This window comes from Erythrolamprus reginae, chromosome 1, assembly GCF_031021105.1.
Source record: "Erythrolamprus reginae isolate rEryReg1 chromosome 1, rEryReg1.hap1, whole genome shotgun sequence".
NCBI lineage: Eukaryota > Metazoa > Chordata > Lepidosauria > Squamata > Dipsadidae > Erythrolamprus > Erythrolamprus reginae.
The window spans coordinates 226552990-226573271 of record NC_091950.1 but is presented as its reverse complement, the minus strand read 5'-3'; the positions used below and the strand labels follow the sequence as shown (position 1 = coordinate 226573271).

Sequence of the window (20282 nt, the reverse complement as noted above, 5' to 3'; positions counted from 1 at the left end):
TAGTGAGTGCTGCCTGGCTTGTACACCATCTGATTTTTGCCACCAAAATACAATTTTTATATCTTTAAGATTGGTTTATACCTTATATTTAATATAATGTGCTGGTTTTATTTTTGCTTAGCTTTCTTGGTGAACATTACCATTGCAGTCTAATGGTAGATTGCTCATTTAACAACCTTTGGTTACAGCAAAGAAGGCATCAACCAGTTCTGGGATCTGAGCAGTTGCATTGCTCAAAGCTTTCCTGTAACCATAAGCACAACCTCCCTGATCTTAACCACATGCTCCAGCCTTCAGATCTTTTACTACGATTCTTTCATATTCAAGTTTGTGACTACATTATATATTACAGTATTTTGAAAAATCTTGCTTGTATGACTATATCAACTATTAACATTTTTAGTTTTGAAATAAATTCTCTTGGGTTTAGTGGCCACTGGAAATCTAATCAGATCACTGATAAAGACTCCAGTGGGATGGTGTGCTTTGTCATGTGTGTGTGTGTGTGTGTGTGTGTGTGAGAGAGAGAGAGAGAGAGAGAGAGAGAGAGAGAGAAATAGTAAATAAGAAACTAAAATACAAAATAACTTTAGAGAAAATAAAAATTCCTTCCTTTATTAGTATCCCCCAAATACACGAAAGGTTATTGTCTAAGACAGGTGTGGGCAAAGTTGGCTCTTCTATGACTTGTGAACTTCAACTCCCAGAATTCCTGAGCCAATCATGCAAGTTCAAGAATTCTGGGAGTTGAAGTCCACATGTCATAGAAGAGCCAACTTGCCTACTCCTGGTCTAAGATAAAATTGAGTCAAGACATAAAAGAGGACATGTTATCTTCTTGATTGATTAACAGAAGTTAGTTAATTTATTAACTAACTAAAGTCAGTTTTAGTTCTTAGTTACATATACGGTAGGTAGACCTCCAGGATGATATTCCCCCAACCTGGCACTTCAGGTTTCTAATGCTATACCCATTGCCTCTGTAATGAAATCTGTCCACCTTGCTGTGGTCACTCTCTTTTTTCCCCCCCCCACCTTTTCCAACATTTTAGACTTTTCGATTTTTACATAATGTCTCTAAATGTGATGCACTGTCATTCCCATTCTCTTAAGAAAATGCCTCTCTTTAATCAATGAAGCGCATATTGACTTCTTTTTTTGGTGTTTGACTTCCTCAGTTATCCAGAGTACATCCCAGTAACTTTCATCATCTGTTCCCATAGTAACTTCTGCGCATGCACGGAAGCAAAAAAACCCAGAGGTGACTGTCGCGCACATCCTCACGCGAGATTCAGCTTCTGCGCATGCTCGGAAGCCAAATCCTGCACTGGGTGCGTGTGCGCTCCTAGACTCCCAGTCCGTTCCAATAGTGCAGGGAATGGTGACCTGCCCCTGTCCGTAGGGATAACATGATTATGGTTAACATTATAATTAACATTTATCACTGAGAGTCATTGGTTTGAGCTGACAAATTGAATAAATGGACAAAAATTGGAATGAAGCACCTGCTTTTTGTCAATAGAAAATTGGCCTTTCTGTTAACTAGATTAGAGGAAACCATTACTGTCTTGTCTTAATTCAGTCAGTTGCTTGAATAATCTCAGTTGTGTCTTTAGAATTCCAATGTAAGATGCCTCTTGAGATTTCCTGACAATGAAGTGATAGCGGTATTCTTAAATTTCCTCATGAAGCCAAGCTGCTTTTTCTGCTGGGTTCCTTTTCTAAATGTCCATGACATGAGCGAGGGGGCAAGAGAGCAGTGTTCCCTCTAATTTTTTGGGGGGTGGGCGGAAAAGTATAGTGTCTGAGCGGCAGTCCCTTCGGGACTGGGCGGCACTCTTTCCCTCTCACTCTTTCCCTCTCGGCTTCTGGGCAGGTTTGAAAAACTCCGAGTTGATGATGATTTTTAAGTGAGCCATTGCTCACTGCTCAGCTTAGAGGGAACTATGCAAGAGAGATGCATCATTTTAACATATGAGTTTGCTTACCTTAGGTAGAGATTTCAAGATCTTGTATCATTCTTTGGGAGATGATTTACTTTACTGAATATCATAATGTATGAGATGATAAAGTAGTCAAAGCGGCTGCCATTACATTTTAGTTTATTTTCTTCCTCTCCCATGGAAATCACTGAGATGGAACGTTTTCTGTGTCAGGGCTGGGACTTGTATAAAGCTGTGCTATTCCTGAGGACATAGGTATAAAATTAAAGGCATTCAAAATATAGCACTGCTGTGCTTCTCTTTTGCTTTGTTGGTTCTTTTTCATGTAGTAGTTAATGAGTGACATATTATGGTTATGTCTTAATTCAAAGAGTGCATTTAGCTTGAGGATGATTTGGACTCTAGCAAATAGCTTATTTAATTGCAATAAAAACTTTCAATGTCCCTTTCCATTACTTTTTGGGCTTCCATCAAGTAGAAGACTCATCCCCCACAAAGTCAAGTGTTTTTTTTTAATGTTCAGGCAGATATGTGCAGAAGACCATAACAATAACCGAGGGCCATCTAGTCAACAACAATCATAATCAAGCAGTGGATATATTCACTGGCATGATAGGCACTACTAATTACTGTAAGGTCTCGTTGCCTAGAGGGTGCTGCTCAAACAACTACTCTTGTTACATGAGAAAACTACTCCAAACCAGATCCCCTGCTCTATGCTGTCCAAGGTCCTGACAATTCTTGCAACCTAGAGCTTACCTGATATGACCCTGCATTAACTGAAGCGATAAACAGCACTCTCACTCTCTCTCTCTCTCTCTGGGAGCTGAGTTTTGTGTGATATCTCCCTTCTAAGTCTCCACTTGATTAGTAATAAGTACCCATGGTGCAACAGTCTTTTGAGAACAGATGTTTCAACATTACCATAGTATGGAAGTTTTCCATCAAATTCTGAAGCCAATAAAAGACTATGCTTTAAGGGAGAAGCTTCTAAAAATAAAGAATTTTAATAGCAACAGTTGTTAATTAGAATATACTAAAAATAGCATGTCATTCCAAAAGTGCTTAAGGTGGTATTCTGCACAGGTTCACTTTTTTTGGTATATTTTTAGAATGGAAAATTGAGGTATATTATTGTGAAAATTATAAATAAATGATAAAAGGAAGGCTAAGACCTAATAAACAAAGACTTAAGCATAGCCCATAAAATCATCTGCTACAACATCCTTCCTGTCAATGACTACTTCAGCTTCAACCACAACAACACACAAGCACACAACAGATACAAACTTAAAGTAAACCACTCCAAACTCAAATTCAGGAAATACGACTTTAGTAACTAAGTAGTTAATGCATGGAACTCATTATCTGACTCTGTAGTATCATCACCTAACCCCCAAAACTTTACCCTTAGACTATCCAATGTTGACCTCTCCTGATTTCTAAGAGGTCAGTAAGGGGCGTGCGTAAGTGCACCAGCGTGCCTTCCGTCCTCTGTCCTAATGTTTCTCTCTTACTAGTATCATGTATATAAGCATTGTTATATCTTTGTATACTATCAATACATACTTGACAAAATAAATAAATAAATAAATAAATAAAATAAATTAAAATTTTCATCTAGGGTCAGTTTATATGGTGATGCTTAGGTAAACAGCACCACAAAAGAGTATATTCTGTGAAAGAAACTGAAATAGTTAGAAAGCTTTATTCTCTAGATATTCAGATTGAACAGATAATACAAACTAAATAAAATGTTGGTTTGGTTGGCTCAGAATATAGACTGAAAATTACAACTTTCAATTAAAGGGTGGCAAAATATCTCTATATACTATATTTGAAACAAATATTGTCAACTAGCAATAGCAGGTTATAATTTGGAGAAATCTATTCACTCAAATTAGTTTTTCCCTCTCTTTGTTAAAGACACAATGTTCTTTATAAATGGGCAACTTGTTTCTGAAACTTTCTATATTCTTTTGTTTGCCTTTTTATAGAGACAAAATTATATTATTTTTCTGATGGACCCAGAGGGCTTTCAGAAGGCACTTAGGGTTATTCCAGATACACTCGTCCACAGTTCGGCAGAGTCTCTTGCTGAGGCCTGGAAGGCCTCTTGACCGGATTGCACCGTTGCGACCTCTCCGCGGCATTAGACCCCGTAGAGCTCCATAGTTCAATGAGGAGCTCTGGGAGTTGAAACGCCAGAAGAGACGTCTAGAGAAGCGATGGAAGAAGAGTAAGTCCGAATCCGATCGAAAACTTGTAAGAGCTCATATTAAGACTTACAAAGTGGCGCTCAAGGCAGCAAGATGCGCGTATCATGCCACCTTGATTGCATCAGCGGAATCCCACCCGGCTGCTCTGTTTAGGGTGACCCGCTCCCTTCTTAACCAGGGGGGAGTTGGGGAGTCCTTGCAGAGTAGTGCCAAGGACTTTAATACATTTTTCGCTGATAAAATCGCTCGGATGGCAGTCAACAGACTCAACCCTGATAAGATGGAGTGGCTGTGGGTTTTGCCTCCCAGGGATAAGCCCATCTGTCCATCCATCACCCTGGGGGGAATCATTGACCCCCTCAGAGAGGGTCCGCAACTTGGGCATCCTCCTTGATCCACAGCTCAATTTGAGAAACATATTTCAGCTGTGGTGAGGAGGGTGTTTGCCTGGTGCACCAGTTGCGGCCCTATTTGGACCGGGAGTCACTGCTCACAGTCTCATGCCCTCATCACCTTGAGGCTCGACTACTGTAACACTCTCTACTTGGGGCTACCTTTGAAAAGTGTTGGGAAACTTCAGATCGTGCAGAATGCAGCTGCGAGAGCAATCATGGGCTTCCCTAAGTATGCCCATGTTACACCAACACTCTGCAGTCTGCATTGGTTGCCGATCAGTTTCCGGTCACAATTCAAAGTGTTGGTTATGACTATAAAGCCCTTCATGGCATTGGACCAGAATATCTCCGGGACCGCCTTCTGCCGCATGAATCCCAGCAACCAGTTAGGTCCCACAGAGTTGGCTTTCTCCGGGTCCCGTTGACTAAAAAACGTTGTTTGGAGGGACCCAGGGGAAGAGCCTTCTCTGTGGTGGCTCCAACCCTCTGGAACCAGCTCCCCCCAGAGATCAGAATTGTCCCCACCCTCCTTGCCTTTCATAAGCTCCTTAAAACGCACCTCTGTCGTCAGGCATGGGGGAATTGAGATATTCCTTTCCCCCTAGGCCTATACAATTTATGCATGGTATGTTTGTGTGTAAGTTTGGTTTTTAATAAGGGTTTTTTAATTATTTTAAATATTAGATTTGTCATATGCTGTTTTATTATTGTTGTTAGCCGCCCCGAGTCTACGGAGAGGGGCAGCATACAAATCAAATCAAATCAAATCAAATCAAATCAAATCAAATCAATAAACAAACAAACAAATAAATAAATAAATAAATAAATAGTGATTTATGAAATATAAACTAGTAATAATTTCTTAAGAAACTGTTTTAAATATTTACGTTGTTTAAAATATGCTGAATTATAGGACTGAATATTGTTGATTAGTTCTAATCACTGCTTTACATAGCGTTTCAGGACTTATTTTTGTTAATGCAATTGCTTATAAGAAAAATGCTTTGCTTTAAAACAAATTGAATGGTATTTGGAATTTGAGATGTATGTGTCATGCTCAAATTTTATTTCAATTTTGCATTTATTCACTCATAAATCAATTATACATATATTAGATTTTCACAGTTTCATTTTTATTTTAACTGAAATAAATGTGTATTTATTTTTAATGCACTTTTCCTAATAAATACATTTGTGCATGCAATCTAAAACATTCATTTTGTACACATATTTTTTGAATAAAGAACCACATTTCAAACTCTGGGCATGCGAATAACTTTAGAACCTTCGTTTTGGTTATTTAAAAACGTTAACTAATAATCAATTTGATATTGCCCCAGTTCAGGAAGCAAAAATCAGTATAAGTAAGTATTGCATTGGCATCCTTTGGTCTCGAAAGACCATGGTATCATGCTCTGGACTCCCCAAAGCATGAAGCTTGGGTAGGTTAGAATGGAGGATAGACTGTTACCCAAGCAGCAGATCCCCCTCTCCATGTCTCTGAAATATTCCAATGCAATGGCAAAGGCCAATACAGCTACATCGCAGGAGTTATCAGAACATAGCTGTACACAGTCAAAAACTGCTTCCGGGACTCCGGCTCTGGATTTTGCTCAAAGTTTACTCCTGAAGCCTTTTCCAATGATGGATATAGCCACAAGGTAATGGAGGCTTGCAGTCAGAGTTTCTCTTCTTCTAGTGGTTGATCAGGGTGTTTTTCATCTCTTGCCCTGCTCTCAGCGTACCACATTGCTTGCAGAGACCGCCTTCATGACCATTGACCTATTCTAGTAGGTTTCATCCACTCAGTCTGCCAGAATCTGTCTTCACATCCTCGGGATAGACAAGTCCCTATCTTGCTAAAGGTCAATGACCCATCGGCTACTCTTAGCCTAGTTTGGCCAGCCTGTCAAAGCTGTAGAGCATCCTGCAGCTACTAGGAGCCACAGGTGAGAGCTGAGTGACAGGTGGGGATCAAAGGTGAATGAGCTGCCCCAAAAGCTGCCCTAAATGAACTGCCATAAAAAGACACAACACGCCCCTACACCAGAGATGCAACCCCTCTTTGAGCACCCCATACACCCTTGTAAGTAAGCAATGGATGATGAAAATATGACCATTCCATTATTGCCTGTTGTGCCCTTAGTACACTTCAATATAAGTTTTAATTTCAATATTCAGAAAAAATGCTAGATAAAATACATAGAATAGAGATGATTGACTACTTACTCCTATTTTCAAAAAAGAGAGAAGCATTGATCATCTGTTAACATAAATGTGTAATTGTTCTAATCACGAAAAGAATAAAGATGACATTGTAATGCATTCCAAATAATTTTTCCTTTAGAACTGTGATTTGTATTAAAGTTGCTTAGGGTTTGAAAGAAGCATTTAATTTTTGACCTTTACATGAAACTTATTGTTGATTCTTTTCTGGATTAATTCTTCTGGATTAATTGAAAGATTTTCTTATTCAAACCTTCTTGTCATTTCTATAGAAACCCTAGCTTTTAAATAGGAGATGATGTAACATTGAATTTTATATATATAATATATATACAGTGATACCTCATCTTACAAACCCCTCGTCATACAAACTTTTCGAGATACAAACCCGGGGTTTAAGATTTTTCTGCCTCTTCTTCCAAACTATTTTCACCTTACAAACCCAAGCCGCTGCCACTGGGATGCCCCACCTCCAGACCTCTGTTGCCAGTGAAGCGCCCGTTTTTCTGCTGCTGGGATCCCCCTGAGGGAAACCCCACCTCCAGACTTCCGTGTTTTTGTGATGCTGCAGGGGAATCCCAGCAGCGCAAAAATGGGGGCTTCGCTGGCAATGGAAGTCCGGAGGTGGAGTTTCCCAGTGAGGGGAGCCTCAGCAAAATCACAGCATCACAAAAACATGGTTTTGAAGGGGTGAGTTTTGCGCTTGCACGCATTAATTGCTTTTCCATTGATTCCTATGGGAAACATTGTTTCGTCTTACAAACTTTTCACCTTACAAACCTTGTCCCGGAACCAATTAAGTTCGTAAGATGAGGTATCACTGTATGTGTGTGTGTGTGTGTGTGTGTGTGTGTATTGCATGTTTTTGCTGATTTTTTTTTTAAATTAAGGGAGACTAGGATAGCGCTATTTCGGCCTATTTCTGTTTTTCCAATAGAAAAAAACATATACAGTATATATATGTATATGCTTTTATACATACATACATACATACATACATACATACATACATATATATACACACACACACATTTATATACATATATATGTACATTTCAGAAATGGATTTGGCTGTTAGGTCTGATTTCTATCAAAAAGTCCATGTATACTTGTATTAAAAAATTACACTTTGCTAATTTTATTAGCGTCTTCCAAGTAAAACTATCCAGTACTATAGCATATGATTAATGTTTGAAGCCAGCACATCTGTAAAGTCACTTTAAAGATTGATGTTTCAGAACATATTTGGCATATTTGTTATTGCACAAATGTATTCCCAGTATGCATCCTAACATTGACAACATAAAACTATATATCTCTTTAAAACTGAAAAACAAAAATTCATGATAAATATATTGAAAAGCACACAATAAAAGTTCTTAGGGGAATTATAAAGAAGTTCAAACTGATTTTTTAAAAGACATCTGTGTTGTAAGTATGAGTGGAACCCATGGGAACAAATGCAATAATGCATTGAAAGAAAATGCCTTTAATACTAGCCTTAAGTTACTTAAAAACAAGCTGTAAGAATAAACAGAGATCAATAACTCATGAATTGGGATGACAAATTGTACAAACCACTATCCTGCTCCCCCCCCCCCTTTTTACAGGGTGGTAATAATCACATTGTCAATTTTGCTCAGTACTTCTTGTTTCTTGTTGGCTAAGAGACAAATCTAACATAAACACTTTCATTTTATGATCCTTAAAACATTTTGCACATCTTTACTTTTGATTATTATGTTTTATCCATTATATGTTATTATTCTGATAAAACTGTGTTTTAGATAATTAATTTGTTGAGGAAATGCACAGATATCCCAATCTCAAAGGTTCTATGCCGTATCTGCTTTCTGAGCTTATCAGTTGATGGTTTATGCGCCTCAGAAGATAATATTGGAGATAATATTCATATATGCATATGTTCTATCTCATCACCTGAAGATTGAGAAAAAATCATTAGGAGCCCCAAGATATTTAAAAAAAAAGCAATGCAAACTATATTATAATATGTGCCACTGACATATTATACTGCAATATCTAGAGGGCTACCTAATCCTCTCGTGGAAAATTCTTAATGAGAAATCCAACCTCGAACTGAGGAAAAAATTCTTGATGTTAATGGCTTGCCATTAACATCAATGGCTTGCCTCCGGAAAGTGTGGATACTCCATCACTGAAGGTTTTCAAGAAGAAACTGGACAGCCATTGATCTGGAATGGTATCTCCTATTCAAGCAAAGTTTGAACTAAAAGATCTACATTATCCCTTCCAAACTATTATTCTATGTCCTATGATCTTGTGAGTAGACAGACATCTAGACTGATAGAAAATGATGTCTCCAGATAGCATTTTAAAAGGTTCGGGGTATAAATGCATTAAAATATGTCATTGATTCTCTTATGTGAACAAGATAGCCTTTTTTCATGCCTCTTTGATAAAGATATATACTTATAAGATGGTTATTTACAAATTTCCATCAAGGATGGAATTTTGGGGACTTAATCATACTTATAAGGTATATTGCTGTAAACATCCTTACACTGTTGGAAAAAAAATACCTTTGTGGCTGTAACCTGGCTATAATTTGAGCACAGCATGATTAAGTTGGGAATTTTAGAATGCTTTCTGCAGTATATATGAGTTACAAGACTGTTGCTTGGAGAAATTCTTTGGTAATTTCTAAAAGCAGCTTTCCAGCCTCCAAAACCCTCTCACAATGGTGTTGATCATACTTTTTCTTTTTCTTTTTTTGGCAAATTAATATTCCAAGGCAAGTCCAAGACTGACAAATGTGCAGATGCAACATTTGGCAAATGACAATCTTGTGTCATATGTGCTTCCACCTGGACATAATGCTGTTTCACAGTCTGAAGGATAAATAAATAAGAATGCCTTCTGGAAGTCCTGCAGAAATTCTTGTCTTTTCAGAATTCTCAGAGGTCATTGTTCCATTTTCTCTCCAGTCCAGAGGCCAATTAGAGGAAGGCCAATGCTTTTATTCTCACAAATTTCCGGGGCTTCTATGAGCTCTATAGAGCAATAGCAAACATTTGAGTATAAAATTGTGTGAGGACTCATATTTATCCCCTCCCATTTTTTAAAAAAAATTGCCTCAAATCATGAAAGACCACTCTTCTTTCGCTTGTAAGATGCTAAAAGCTGTTTAAGTCTTGTTTTCACACAAAAGATCTCATTCGGGAACATTATAATCTTTTAAGCCATTTTTAAAATTAGAAATATTTTATTTGAAAGTTCATAGGTACCCTCCTAACTCTTGATTTGTAGTGTTTACTGTATTTATCTATGTTCTTGACAAGTATCTATAGTTCAAATATGAATGTTTTGTCTAGATTCAGGAAGAAGAGATCCATTTCTTTTTCAGTTTATCTAGATGATTTGTCTTCCCACAGAGAAAATCCACAGATGTTTGGCCTTGCTGGTTGAGTCAATGAGGGGACACTATGCTACCCAAAGCATGAGAGATCAGAATGCTCTTGGCAAATCCTGGAAAATAAACATTTATGATTAGAAACTTATTTCTTAATACTGGAGATTCATACCCATTTGGGATTTTTAACAAATTTTGTTGTTAAACATTTTGGATTTTTAAAAATAATTTGGAGTGCTAGGACTAAAGAAACAAAAACACTACTTTGTATTAATTATAATCCATATATCACATTATTATTTTTTTTAAAAAGATTGATGAGACAATTACAGTTGCTTTACTAGAAAGCTTGCACATTCTGAAGATGAAGGAAAAGACCATTGGTATACCATGCCTTTGAGCTCAGTTCCCCTCCCCCCATCAACAATAATATTTAAAGCAAAGCTATCTACAGTATATATGTATTCAAAGTTCACATATAAAACATAGTCATTAATGAAAATGTTTGGGGAACAATGTGTTTCATGCAAATTAATCAGAAAAAGTAATCCAGCAATCTTCCAGAGTCTGCTGACCTGTAAAATCTAGCAGTCCTAAAGAACATTGCCATTGGCGAAAGGTTTTGGGGGCCCTAGTTATCAACAGATAGATTTGCTGCCTCCTCCTATGTCTTGCTCTTAAAATTGATGAATCTGGGTACCCCTGAACCTGTGGAAAGTTTACTAACAGCCTGAAATGAAATGAATGGCATTGTTTGTGAAGGGAGGTATACTCTGAGGTATTTGACCTGTCTATTTCATGAGGGTTAGGAAGTCAAAGCAGATGCATATTACGTTTAAGATATTATTTTGAAATATTTAAGATATCTTGAAATATTGATAGCATTGTGCAAATATTTATGTGTATTGCGGAGTGTCACACTGTAACATGCAAGAAGAGGAATGACCTGGGAGAGAAGGAAAAACCATGAACAATGAGGGACTATGTCCAAACTATTATATAACAAAGTTTTAGCTTACAGTGTACTCTGCAATCTGTAGTAAAAATCTAGTAAGAAAGAACACATTGGAGCAAATGAATTAGACCTAGCAGCTGCCATGATACTATAAGTTTGTTTGTATAAACCCTGCTTATTTTTTAATGGTTTGGCATATGATGCAAACTTAACTCATGTAGTTCTTAATTATACTTTGCAAGCAACACGATTAAGTTGTTGTGTGAATAAATGAATTCTGTTTTGTTTCTCCAACTTATCCAACCAGCTCTTTTGTCTTTTCATTTTCTGATTCTACAGATCAGCAGTGAAAAGAAGCACGGCCTATCAGTGATGGTGAACCTTTTTTTCTTCTGGTGCCAATATAGTGCACATGCACGCTATTGCATGTGTGTGGGCACCCACACAATATTCAGTGACCTCCACATGCCCCCGCTTCCTCATTTTCTGACTTTTGGTGGGCCCAGTAGGCCCATTTTGTGCCCCCAAAGGCTTTTTTGGAGCTTGGGGAAGGCAAAAACACCTTCCCCTGTCCCCCCGGAAGCCACCCAGAGGCCAAAAACACCCCCCCAGAGCCTCCATGAGAGCCCAAAAAATCAGCTGGCAGGTGCGCTGGAGCTTAGCTAGGGCAATGGCTTGCATGCTATTATAACCTCTATAACCTTCATTGTGTATTATTGTGCATTGGACAAAATAAACAAATAAAATGCCAGAAGATATGGCTCCGCATGCCACTTGTGGCACATGTGCCATAGGTTCACCATCATGGGCCTATGATATGTAAATAGATGTTAAGAATTTAAGAACAGCTGAGGGTGAGGGTGGTGATGATGGAGCCTAACTTGGTACTAGTTAGCTACATGGGAAAAGGGAGAAATGAATTGTTTTCTTGTTTCTACCATTAAAGTTAAACCAACTTAATAAAAATACACAGGCTTTTCCCCTTCCAGAGGGACATTTTATAAACAAAGAAAATTTCATCATTGGTTCTCGGTCATTTCATTTATTCTGTGCTCCACAGATTCCACTAAAGTGAGTTCATAGATTTTGAGTACCGTGCACAGTACATTATGAGAGGTTACTTTTCTGAAGAATTGTTAAGTTTGTCATGAGCAGGATAGAACCCTGAATTTTTAAGCTTTGCATGTATATTTGCATTGTTTTTTCGCAGCACATTCACAACACATTTTAAGAGCCCCAGAGTGATTCTAGTGAAGAATTACTAATCCAAACTTGCATTAAAGCTTTAATTAATCTAGGAAAACTTTTAAGATGTTTGTGGTGTAATAAGCCATGGCAATCTTTCAATCGTTTAAAAAAAAAATTGGACAAAGTAGTAAGGAGGCCCACCTAAAAAATGCTGACATATAAATCTAGAATTTGGAAATTATATTATGTAATTGAAAACTAGAGAGTCAAGTTTGGTGTAGTTGTTAAAGCATCAGACTAGAAACCAGAAGACCATGAGTTCTAGTTTTGTTGCTGCCGGCCTGGCTCGCAGGCACCCACCTGCCCTCCCTTTACGCAGTGTGACTGTTGGTCGCCTATGGGGGCCGAGTAGGAATTTTTGGCGGCCGTTACACTTTAGTTCTCAACTGTTTTTTTCGCCTACTCCACACTGGTAGTTGGTGAGGGGTTGGTTAGGGGGTGTTCAGCAATTTTATCCTATAGGATTAGGTCAATTTGGCCAGCAATTTTTTTCTACTTATCTTTTATCCCTTCGGTCACGGGGAGGCGGTAAGGGGCGGAAAATTGGAAGTAACAGCAACTGTGTGATTTCCCTTGGGCACCTTTTGGTGGTAGGAGCACAACGGAGCCCGGCGGCATTGTATGGGGAATGGGTGGGTGGGTGTAGGAGGGGCACGCTCATGATGCGCCCCCCCATTCCCAGCATGCCTCACGCACGTGACGGGCCACTCCCCACCATGGTTACAAGGCTAGCGCGGCCCGGATCTGGAGGTGAGATGCCCTTGGGACTCACTCACCACATGCCCACAGATGACTGATTGCATGGGCAAGCCTCCCCACATGCATGTGCATGGCATGGAGCAAGGGAGGGTCAACTTCAAGTCCAAGTGCAAGGGGACCCTCCCTTGCTCAGCAGGGGGCTTTCAACCTAGAGTTGCTCAGAAAGATTTTGAATGGTAGTTCCGTCTCCTTTCTTAAGTTATTAATAAACGTGACCCATAAATCCCACTTCTGTGTCCGTGTGCTAATTCCGCGTCCACCGCAAATCACCCCTGTGCTTTATAACTCTCTTTGCCATCTGATCACATCAGATAAAGGAATGACTATCTGCTCAGACTAGATCAGTTAAACTGTGTGAGGGATTTCTCTTTTTCAATAGTTTTAATTAAGTTACCGGTATTTACTTTTAAAAAGCAACATAAAAAGACATATATACAAAACGAAACAATACAATGCAAAATGCACTGTTATAGTACAGCAACTTATATCGACTATCTTGCTTCCTCAAGAAATCCTGAAAAAATTGAGAAACTTCATCAGATTGTTATTTCCCGGACTCTTCATAAATCACAGCTCTATTTCCTGGCCTCCAAATGATAGCACATATGAAATACAGCTCTTTTGCATAAATTGCAATATCTAAGAATGATAAATGCAGGAAAAGCTGAATATCTCTTAAAACATTTGCAGCTGCCTAGTAGGGTCAGAGGTGGCTAGTGGAATCTCAGAGGTGTAGGCTGGTTTGGAAAGTTTAAAAGACTATCCCAACAAAAAGCAATGGCAAAATGGTAATGCATGTTTGTATTGTTGCCAAGAAAAAGCTTGTGCCCACAAAGTCACTATGGGTTATGCTCAATAGAATGGATTAACAAAAAATGCAGCACAAAGGTCTATGCATGTCCCTGTTGCTATAAGACATTTGTTGTATACCAAATATTTCTGTAGAGATTATGATTATTCTTAGTAGTTTTTTTGCTATAGTATGGCAAGTGCTAAATGTATAGCAGTATATCATAATGATACAATCTGCACAACCCTTGATTTCCCATTTCCCCAATTCTTTGGAGTTAAGCAGAGAAAGGGAAATCTCCAAAGGACATCTTTGCAATAGGGACTCCAGCAGATCAATTCATGGATAAAAGCTTCAAAATGTTTTTTTCCTATTTCCTAAGGAAATACCAGTATTACAGCTGTAGAGATTTGTGTTCCCTTTATCTAAATTGACTTTTTAATGGAGTCATCATTATTTAAATAGTCTGAGTGGACAGATATGTTTTCTTTAAAAGCAACTTTTTCTCTAGCAAGCCTTCTCTATCAAAGTCTAACCTTTGTTGTAGATATTATCAAATTGATGGATTGCTTTTTTTTGTTTAAATTACAGGGTTGTTCTGGCTGTGGAAAATGTGACTGCAATGGAGTAAAAGGGCAAAAAGTAAGTATTCTGTATGTGCAGAAATTTTCCTTCCTTATGTTTTTGCCAGTTTTGAATAAATCAAGATAAATGAATTTTAAAACTACCAGGCAAAGGTGAGTTCCCCCAGTTCACCTAAACTGGTAGGAACCCGCTAGTAATGTCACAATGATGTTACGGAACTGGTTTGGTCAGTGCCAGTCTGTGGGCGCCACCATATTTTTATTTTATTTTATTTTACTTTACTTTACTTTACTTTACTTTACTTTACTCTATCTATCTATCTATCTATCTATCTATCTATCTATCTATCTATCTACCTACCTATCTAATTTATTTAGAAATTTTATTTATTTATTTAGCTTTGGGGTTGTTTTTTTCTTCTGAGCATGCGCAGAAGCTGAGTTTTCAGCATTGCGCAGGTTTTGCCATCTTATTTTCAGCTTTTTAAAATGTGTGTTAAATTAAGGGAGATTAGGATAGATCTATTTCGGCCTTGTTCTGGCCTCATCAGCTAGCCATACCCTCACTGAGTCTTGAACTTGCAGCCTTCGCTTTGTAAGGCAGAGAATTAACCTCTAGGCTACAGTATCCAATCCCTTCAGCTCTATACCAGGGAAGGATTACATATTTTTTGTGTCCAATCACCCTGGTATATTGAAGGAGCATCACAGCTTCCTTTTTGCCCCTCGGCCTAACTCAGGGCCATATATATACTGTTCAAAAATAAATAAATAAAGGGAACACTCAAATAACACATCCTAGATCTGAATGAATATATTTCATTTGCACAACTATTCCATTTGCACAACAGCATGTGAAATTGACTGTCAAACAGTGTTGCTTCCTAAGTGGACAGTTTGATTTCACAGAAGTTTGATTCGTTTGAAGTTATATTCTGTTTTTTAAGTGTTCCCTTTATTTTTTTTTAGCAGTATGTGTGTGTGTGTGTGTGTGTGTGTATGTGTGACATTACATGTGAAGCACATGTGCGGCCATGCAGCATGGGAGGAAGCGAACCAGCAGTGAGGTAAGTTAGAACCGACCCCTATTACCAGAGTGCTCAATTTGGGAGAGGAGATAATACATTATTTTTGGAGTATAAAATGCACCAGAGTATAAGACACACCTTAGTTTTGGAGGAGGAAAATAGGGGGGGGGGGGGGTCTACCTACTAGGTATTCATCTGGCCAGCATCCCTAGTCTGGTCAGTTTCAGTGCATTATTTTATCCCTTGGTTAGGGCTGGGGAAAAAATCCTTTTTTTCAGAGGGAGCAGCAATGAAAAACAAGCCTTCAAAGATTTAGGGCTGGAAAAAAACTTGGGAGTAGCAATGAAAAAATCCTGCAAGCTGGGAAGATCGTTAGCACCTCCTTAAGGCTGAAAAAGAATCTTCGGAGGGAGTAGCAATGAAAACAAGCCTGTAAGCTGAGAAGATCCAGGAAGATGGTTATCACCTCGTTAGGACTGGGGGGGGGGGGGAAGCTTCGAAAAAGCTACATTCGGAGTATAAGACACACCCACATTTTCAGCCTCTGTTGGGGGATGTTGGAATGTGCATCTTATACTCTGAATAATACAGGATGTAGAAGTAAAAATTGGATACTAATTTGGAAAACACAGGGGAGCAGAGATTGAAGATAAAAACTGTGATAAATGACTGAATTGTCTGAGGATCCACCACTGCTCCTCTCCACCATCAAACATTTGAAATAAAGTTTTGCAATGGGCTCTGAAATGAACTTGCTTTCAAATGCCTTGAAAATATATGAGAAAAGAGTTTTTCTAATATTAAATCTACAAGCCTGAGAACCTTTATATTACAAATCTCAATTTTAATGGTTATAGGAAGGACATTCTCTGCAGGATCCACTTTATCCTCCTGGGAAAACAGTTTTAGGAAATTTCATACTTCCTTATGGACATATTACTAAAAATTCTTGCCCATTTATAGAAATGCAGAAAACAAAAGTTAATACTGACGTTTAAACTATTTATTAATAAAATTGTGCAGTCAGCTGAAAAGTCCTATAAAGTTCACTGAATGGAGTGATTATCTGATCAAGACATATGTCAGTGTTGTTTAAAAACATTCTGTGAATCACACATCTTAAATTTTAGAATATTTTATGTTCCTTCCTGTGAACAACCAATTCAAATCTTTGAATGCATGGAGGGATGGCAGAAAAGAAAGTTATTTTAAATGCTGGAGGTACCAAGATTGTAACCTTGAAATCTGAATTTCTTGAATCTTGGTTAAAAAAGAGAGAAGGGCTTACTCCCAAGCTTCCACTCACTGGCTTCCTTAGTATTAATTGTTACTCACCCTATAGTGTTCATAAAGTCACCATCCGAAGACAAAGCCACATGTTAAACTAGGCCTGTCTAATACATTTCTGGGATTAGCCTAGAATCTCATGGAAGGTGGCATGTGTTGAGATAGAACTTTCCTTTAGCCTCATAAAGATGAATATGTAAATCTGTGGATAAATATTTCTATTTATCCAGAGTAATTTAAATTGTGAGTGACTGAAATGGGATAGAGATTGTATCATTTGGCCTTGAACTAGACATGGGATTCTTAATATGCTGCTTTATGTTGATTCAGAGTATCTGTATGTCTGGATCACGTATGTCTATACCCGTGATGGCGAACCTATGGCACATGAGCCAGAGGTGGCCCGCTGAGCTCTTTCTGTGGGCATGTGCACCCTTGCCAGCTGCTCTTCTGGGCTCTATCACATACATTCATGCCAAACAACTAGTCCAGCATGCATGTGCATTGTCCAGCTGCTCTCTTCTGGATTCTGGCACATGTATGTATTTTCATGTGAAGACCAGCTGGCGTGCTGGAACCCGGAACAGAACAGCTGACCAATGCACATGCATGCAACATAACCTGGAAGAGCAGCTAGCCCTGGCGCACATGCACACTGACCAGCTGCTCTCTTCCGTTTTCTAGTGCTCCGGTGCGCGCTCTCCAATTTTGGCACTCAGTACCAAAAAGGTTAACCATCACTGGTCTATACTATACTGTCTGGCTATAACTTTCACAAAGAAATTATTCTTGATTCTACCTGCAAGAAACAATTGCATGCAAAACATGTTCTATGGCATGCAGTTCTTCATACATATTCCCTTTTTCAGGATTAGAATCCTCTTCAGGTTGTTGTGGGGGTTTTTAAATTAGAAGATACTTTATATCAGGGCTGTCCAACTCATGTTGTCATGGCTGTGTCACGTGACATATCAGGACTGTTCCCCTTTCCTAAACGCATTTGACAGCTCTGTTTTATATCAACCGGTACTACTGTACTACTGTATGATAAATATAATCATTTGGTTGATGGGGGAAGGCACCTGTTTCCACTTCTCTTTTCTTAGTTTTTTAGCTGCTGCTATTTAGGTCAATAGTGCTTCAGTTTAGTTAAGATGCTGGCCTAGAAACGAAGAGACTGTGAATTCTAAACCTGCCTTAGGCATGAAAGACAGTTGGTGACTTTAGGTCAATTATCTCTCTCAGCCCAACTCAACTCACAGGGTTGTTGTGAAAGGAGGAAGAAGTACTGTATTATGTATGTCTACCACCTTAAGTTATTAATAAAGTACCATGTTTTTCTGGAGTATAAAGTGCACCAGAGTATAAGACACACCTTAGTTTTGGGGGCAGAAAATAGAGAAAAGAATCTGCTTACCAGGTATTCATCTGGCTAGCATTCTTAGTCTCGTCAGCTTCAGCACATTAGTTCATCCCCTGTTTAGCGCTTTAAAAAAACTTTATTCGGAGAGAGTAACAATGAAAGAGCTTGCTAGCCAATAAGAGCTGGGACCATTGTTAATACAGTACCTGGTTAGAGCTAGAAAGAAACATTCAAGCAAATAAAGCAATGAAAAAAAACTTCAAACACAGGGTTTGGAAAACATTCTTTGCAGAGAGTAACAATGAAAGAGCTTGCAGGCTGGTAAGAGCTGGAAACATTGTTAGTCCCTGGTTAGGCCTGAAAAGAAACTTATTCAGAGCAAGTTAGAGCAATGAAAAAAACCTTGCAAAGACTTAGGGCTTGGAAAACATTATTCGCAGAGAGAAACAATGAAAGGCCTGCAAGGTAAGAGCTGGGAAGATCATTAGCAGCTAGTTAGGGCTGGGGGGGGGGCAGACTACATTCAGAATATAAGACGCAGCCAAATTATCAGCCTTTTTAGGGAGGAAAAAGGTGCATCTTATACTCCAAAAAATATGGTAATAAAGGTGGATAAAAATTTAATAAATAAAATAAACACCTAAAACCATATCTATGTAACCATTTTATAGGCTCTGTACCACCATCCTCAGGTTAGATGGCAAAGCTAAATCTTCAGTCCATTCTATAACACCAACAAGGTTGGGGCCAGTCTGACCTCAGGGGAATTATTTTCCAGAGGGCAGGTACAATGGCTGAAAATCTCACCTCCTGGGATCCATTAGGAGGCACTTTCTCATGGATAGAGCCCACAACATACTCTTTATGCCAGACCCAATGGGAAAGATAAATGTAATTGGGGAGTGGGTGGTGCTTCAAATAACCTGGCACCTTTCCATGTAGGGTTTTTTAAGCCAGCGCCATCATCTTAAATTGAATCAATGCAGCTCATAAAGCAGAAGTATAATGTTTGCACTTATGAGCCCTCACCCCTGCATTTTTCATCAACTGAAGCTTCTAATTACTGATACTTTTCCAGTGTTTAGATGAGTTTTAAAGATTTAAAAAATGGCCTTTAAGACCAGGACCTACATCTGAAATATAAATTATTATTATTATTATTATTATTATTATTATTATTATTATTTATTAGATTTGTATGCCGCCCCTCTCTGCAGACCTCCTCTCTCCCAATTTACAACCAATCATGTTGAATCTTGCAATTTGAGAATTAATGTCAGATCCACCATCACATCACTTCAGCCTTGCTATGCTTTCATGACATCCTGCCATAAAAGGGGGGAAGGGGAATTGGGGAACATAGGGAAGGGAAATAACAGAAACCAGAGGTGCCAATCAGAGACAATGGGTGAAAAATCCAAGAGCTTGGATCTGATAATGGAATGCAAACACCCACCAAAAAAGCACCAAAATTTAGAAGTGTTACCAAAACATGTGCTTTGAATATCATCAGACAATACCTGATGATCAAAAGAGAAAGGCCTGGGAGAAGGGGAAAACATGAAATTTATGCGGGAATATTTCGATCTGTCTTTGCTTTCACAGTAACCAGTAGGCTTTAGTAAAAGTATACCTTTTCTTTTCAAACAGGGTTGAGGGTCTTTCTTTCCTAAATGCACAAGTTAGGACAAAGATGACAATTATATTTTTGTTACACAACGTAATAGTTACTAGTTTAACAAACAATAAAAGTATATCTCTGCTGGAAAATTACTGTAGATAATTTCCTATATACTGTATTTTTTGGAGTATAAGACCCACCTTATACTCCAAAATGTCCATTTCCATTCCACCCTCCAAGAGGGTGGAAATACCGGTGCATCTTATACAACAAAGACAGCCATTTTTGGCCTCTTGAAGCCCCGCCCCTGCACCCAATTTTTGCAAAAAATGGCCATTCTTCACAAAAATGGGGTGGGCAGAGAGTCTGGGAAGCCTGCAGAGAGCTCCTTGAGGCTGGGGAAAGATAAAAACATTCCCATTTTTGTGGGGGGAAAATGGGCAAAACCAGGCCATTTTCACAAAAATGGGGGC

General features: G+C 38.6%; 1 protein-coding gene across 1 annotated transcript in view; it reads left to right on the top strand.

Moving 5' to 3' along the window:
* Positions 1-20282, top strand: part of COL4A1 (collagen type IV alpha 1 chain) — a 174252-nt gene that overhangs the window by 24755 nt on the left and 129215 nt on the right. Inside the window, exon 2 of the mRNA XM_070732374.1 lies at positions 14518-14568. Coding sequence (XP_070588475.1) covers positions 14518-14568 — 51 coding nt within the window. The remainder of the gene's footprint in view (positions 1-14517; positions 14569-20282) is intronic.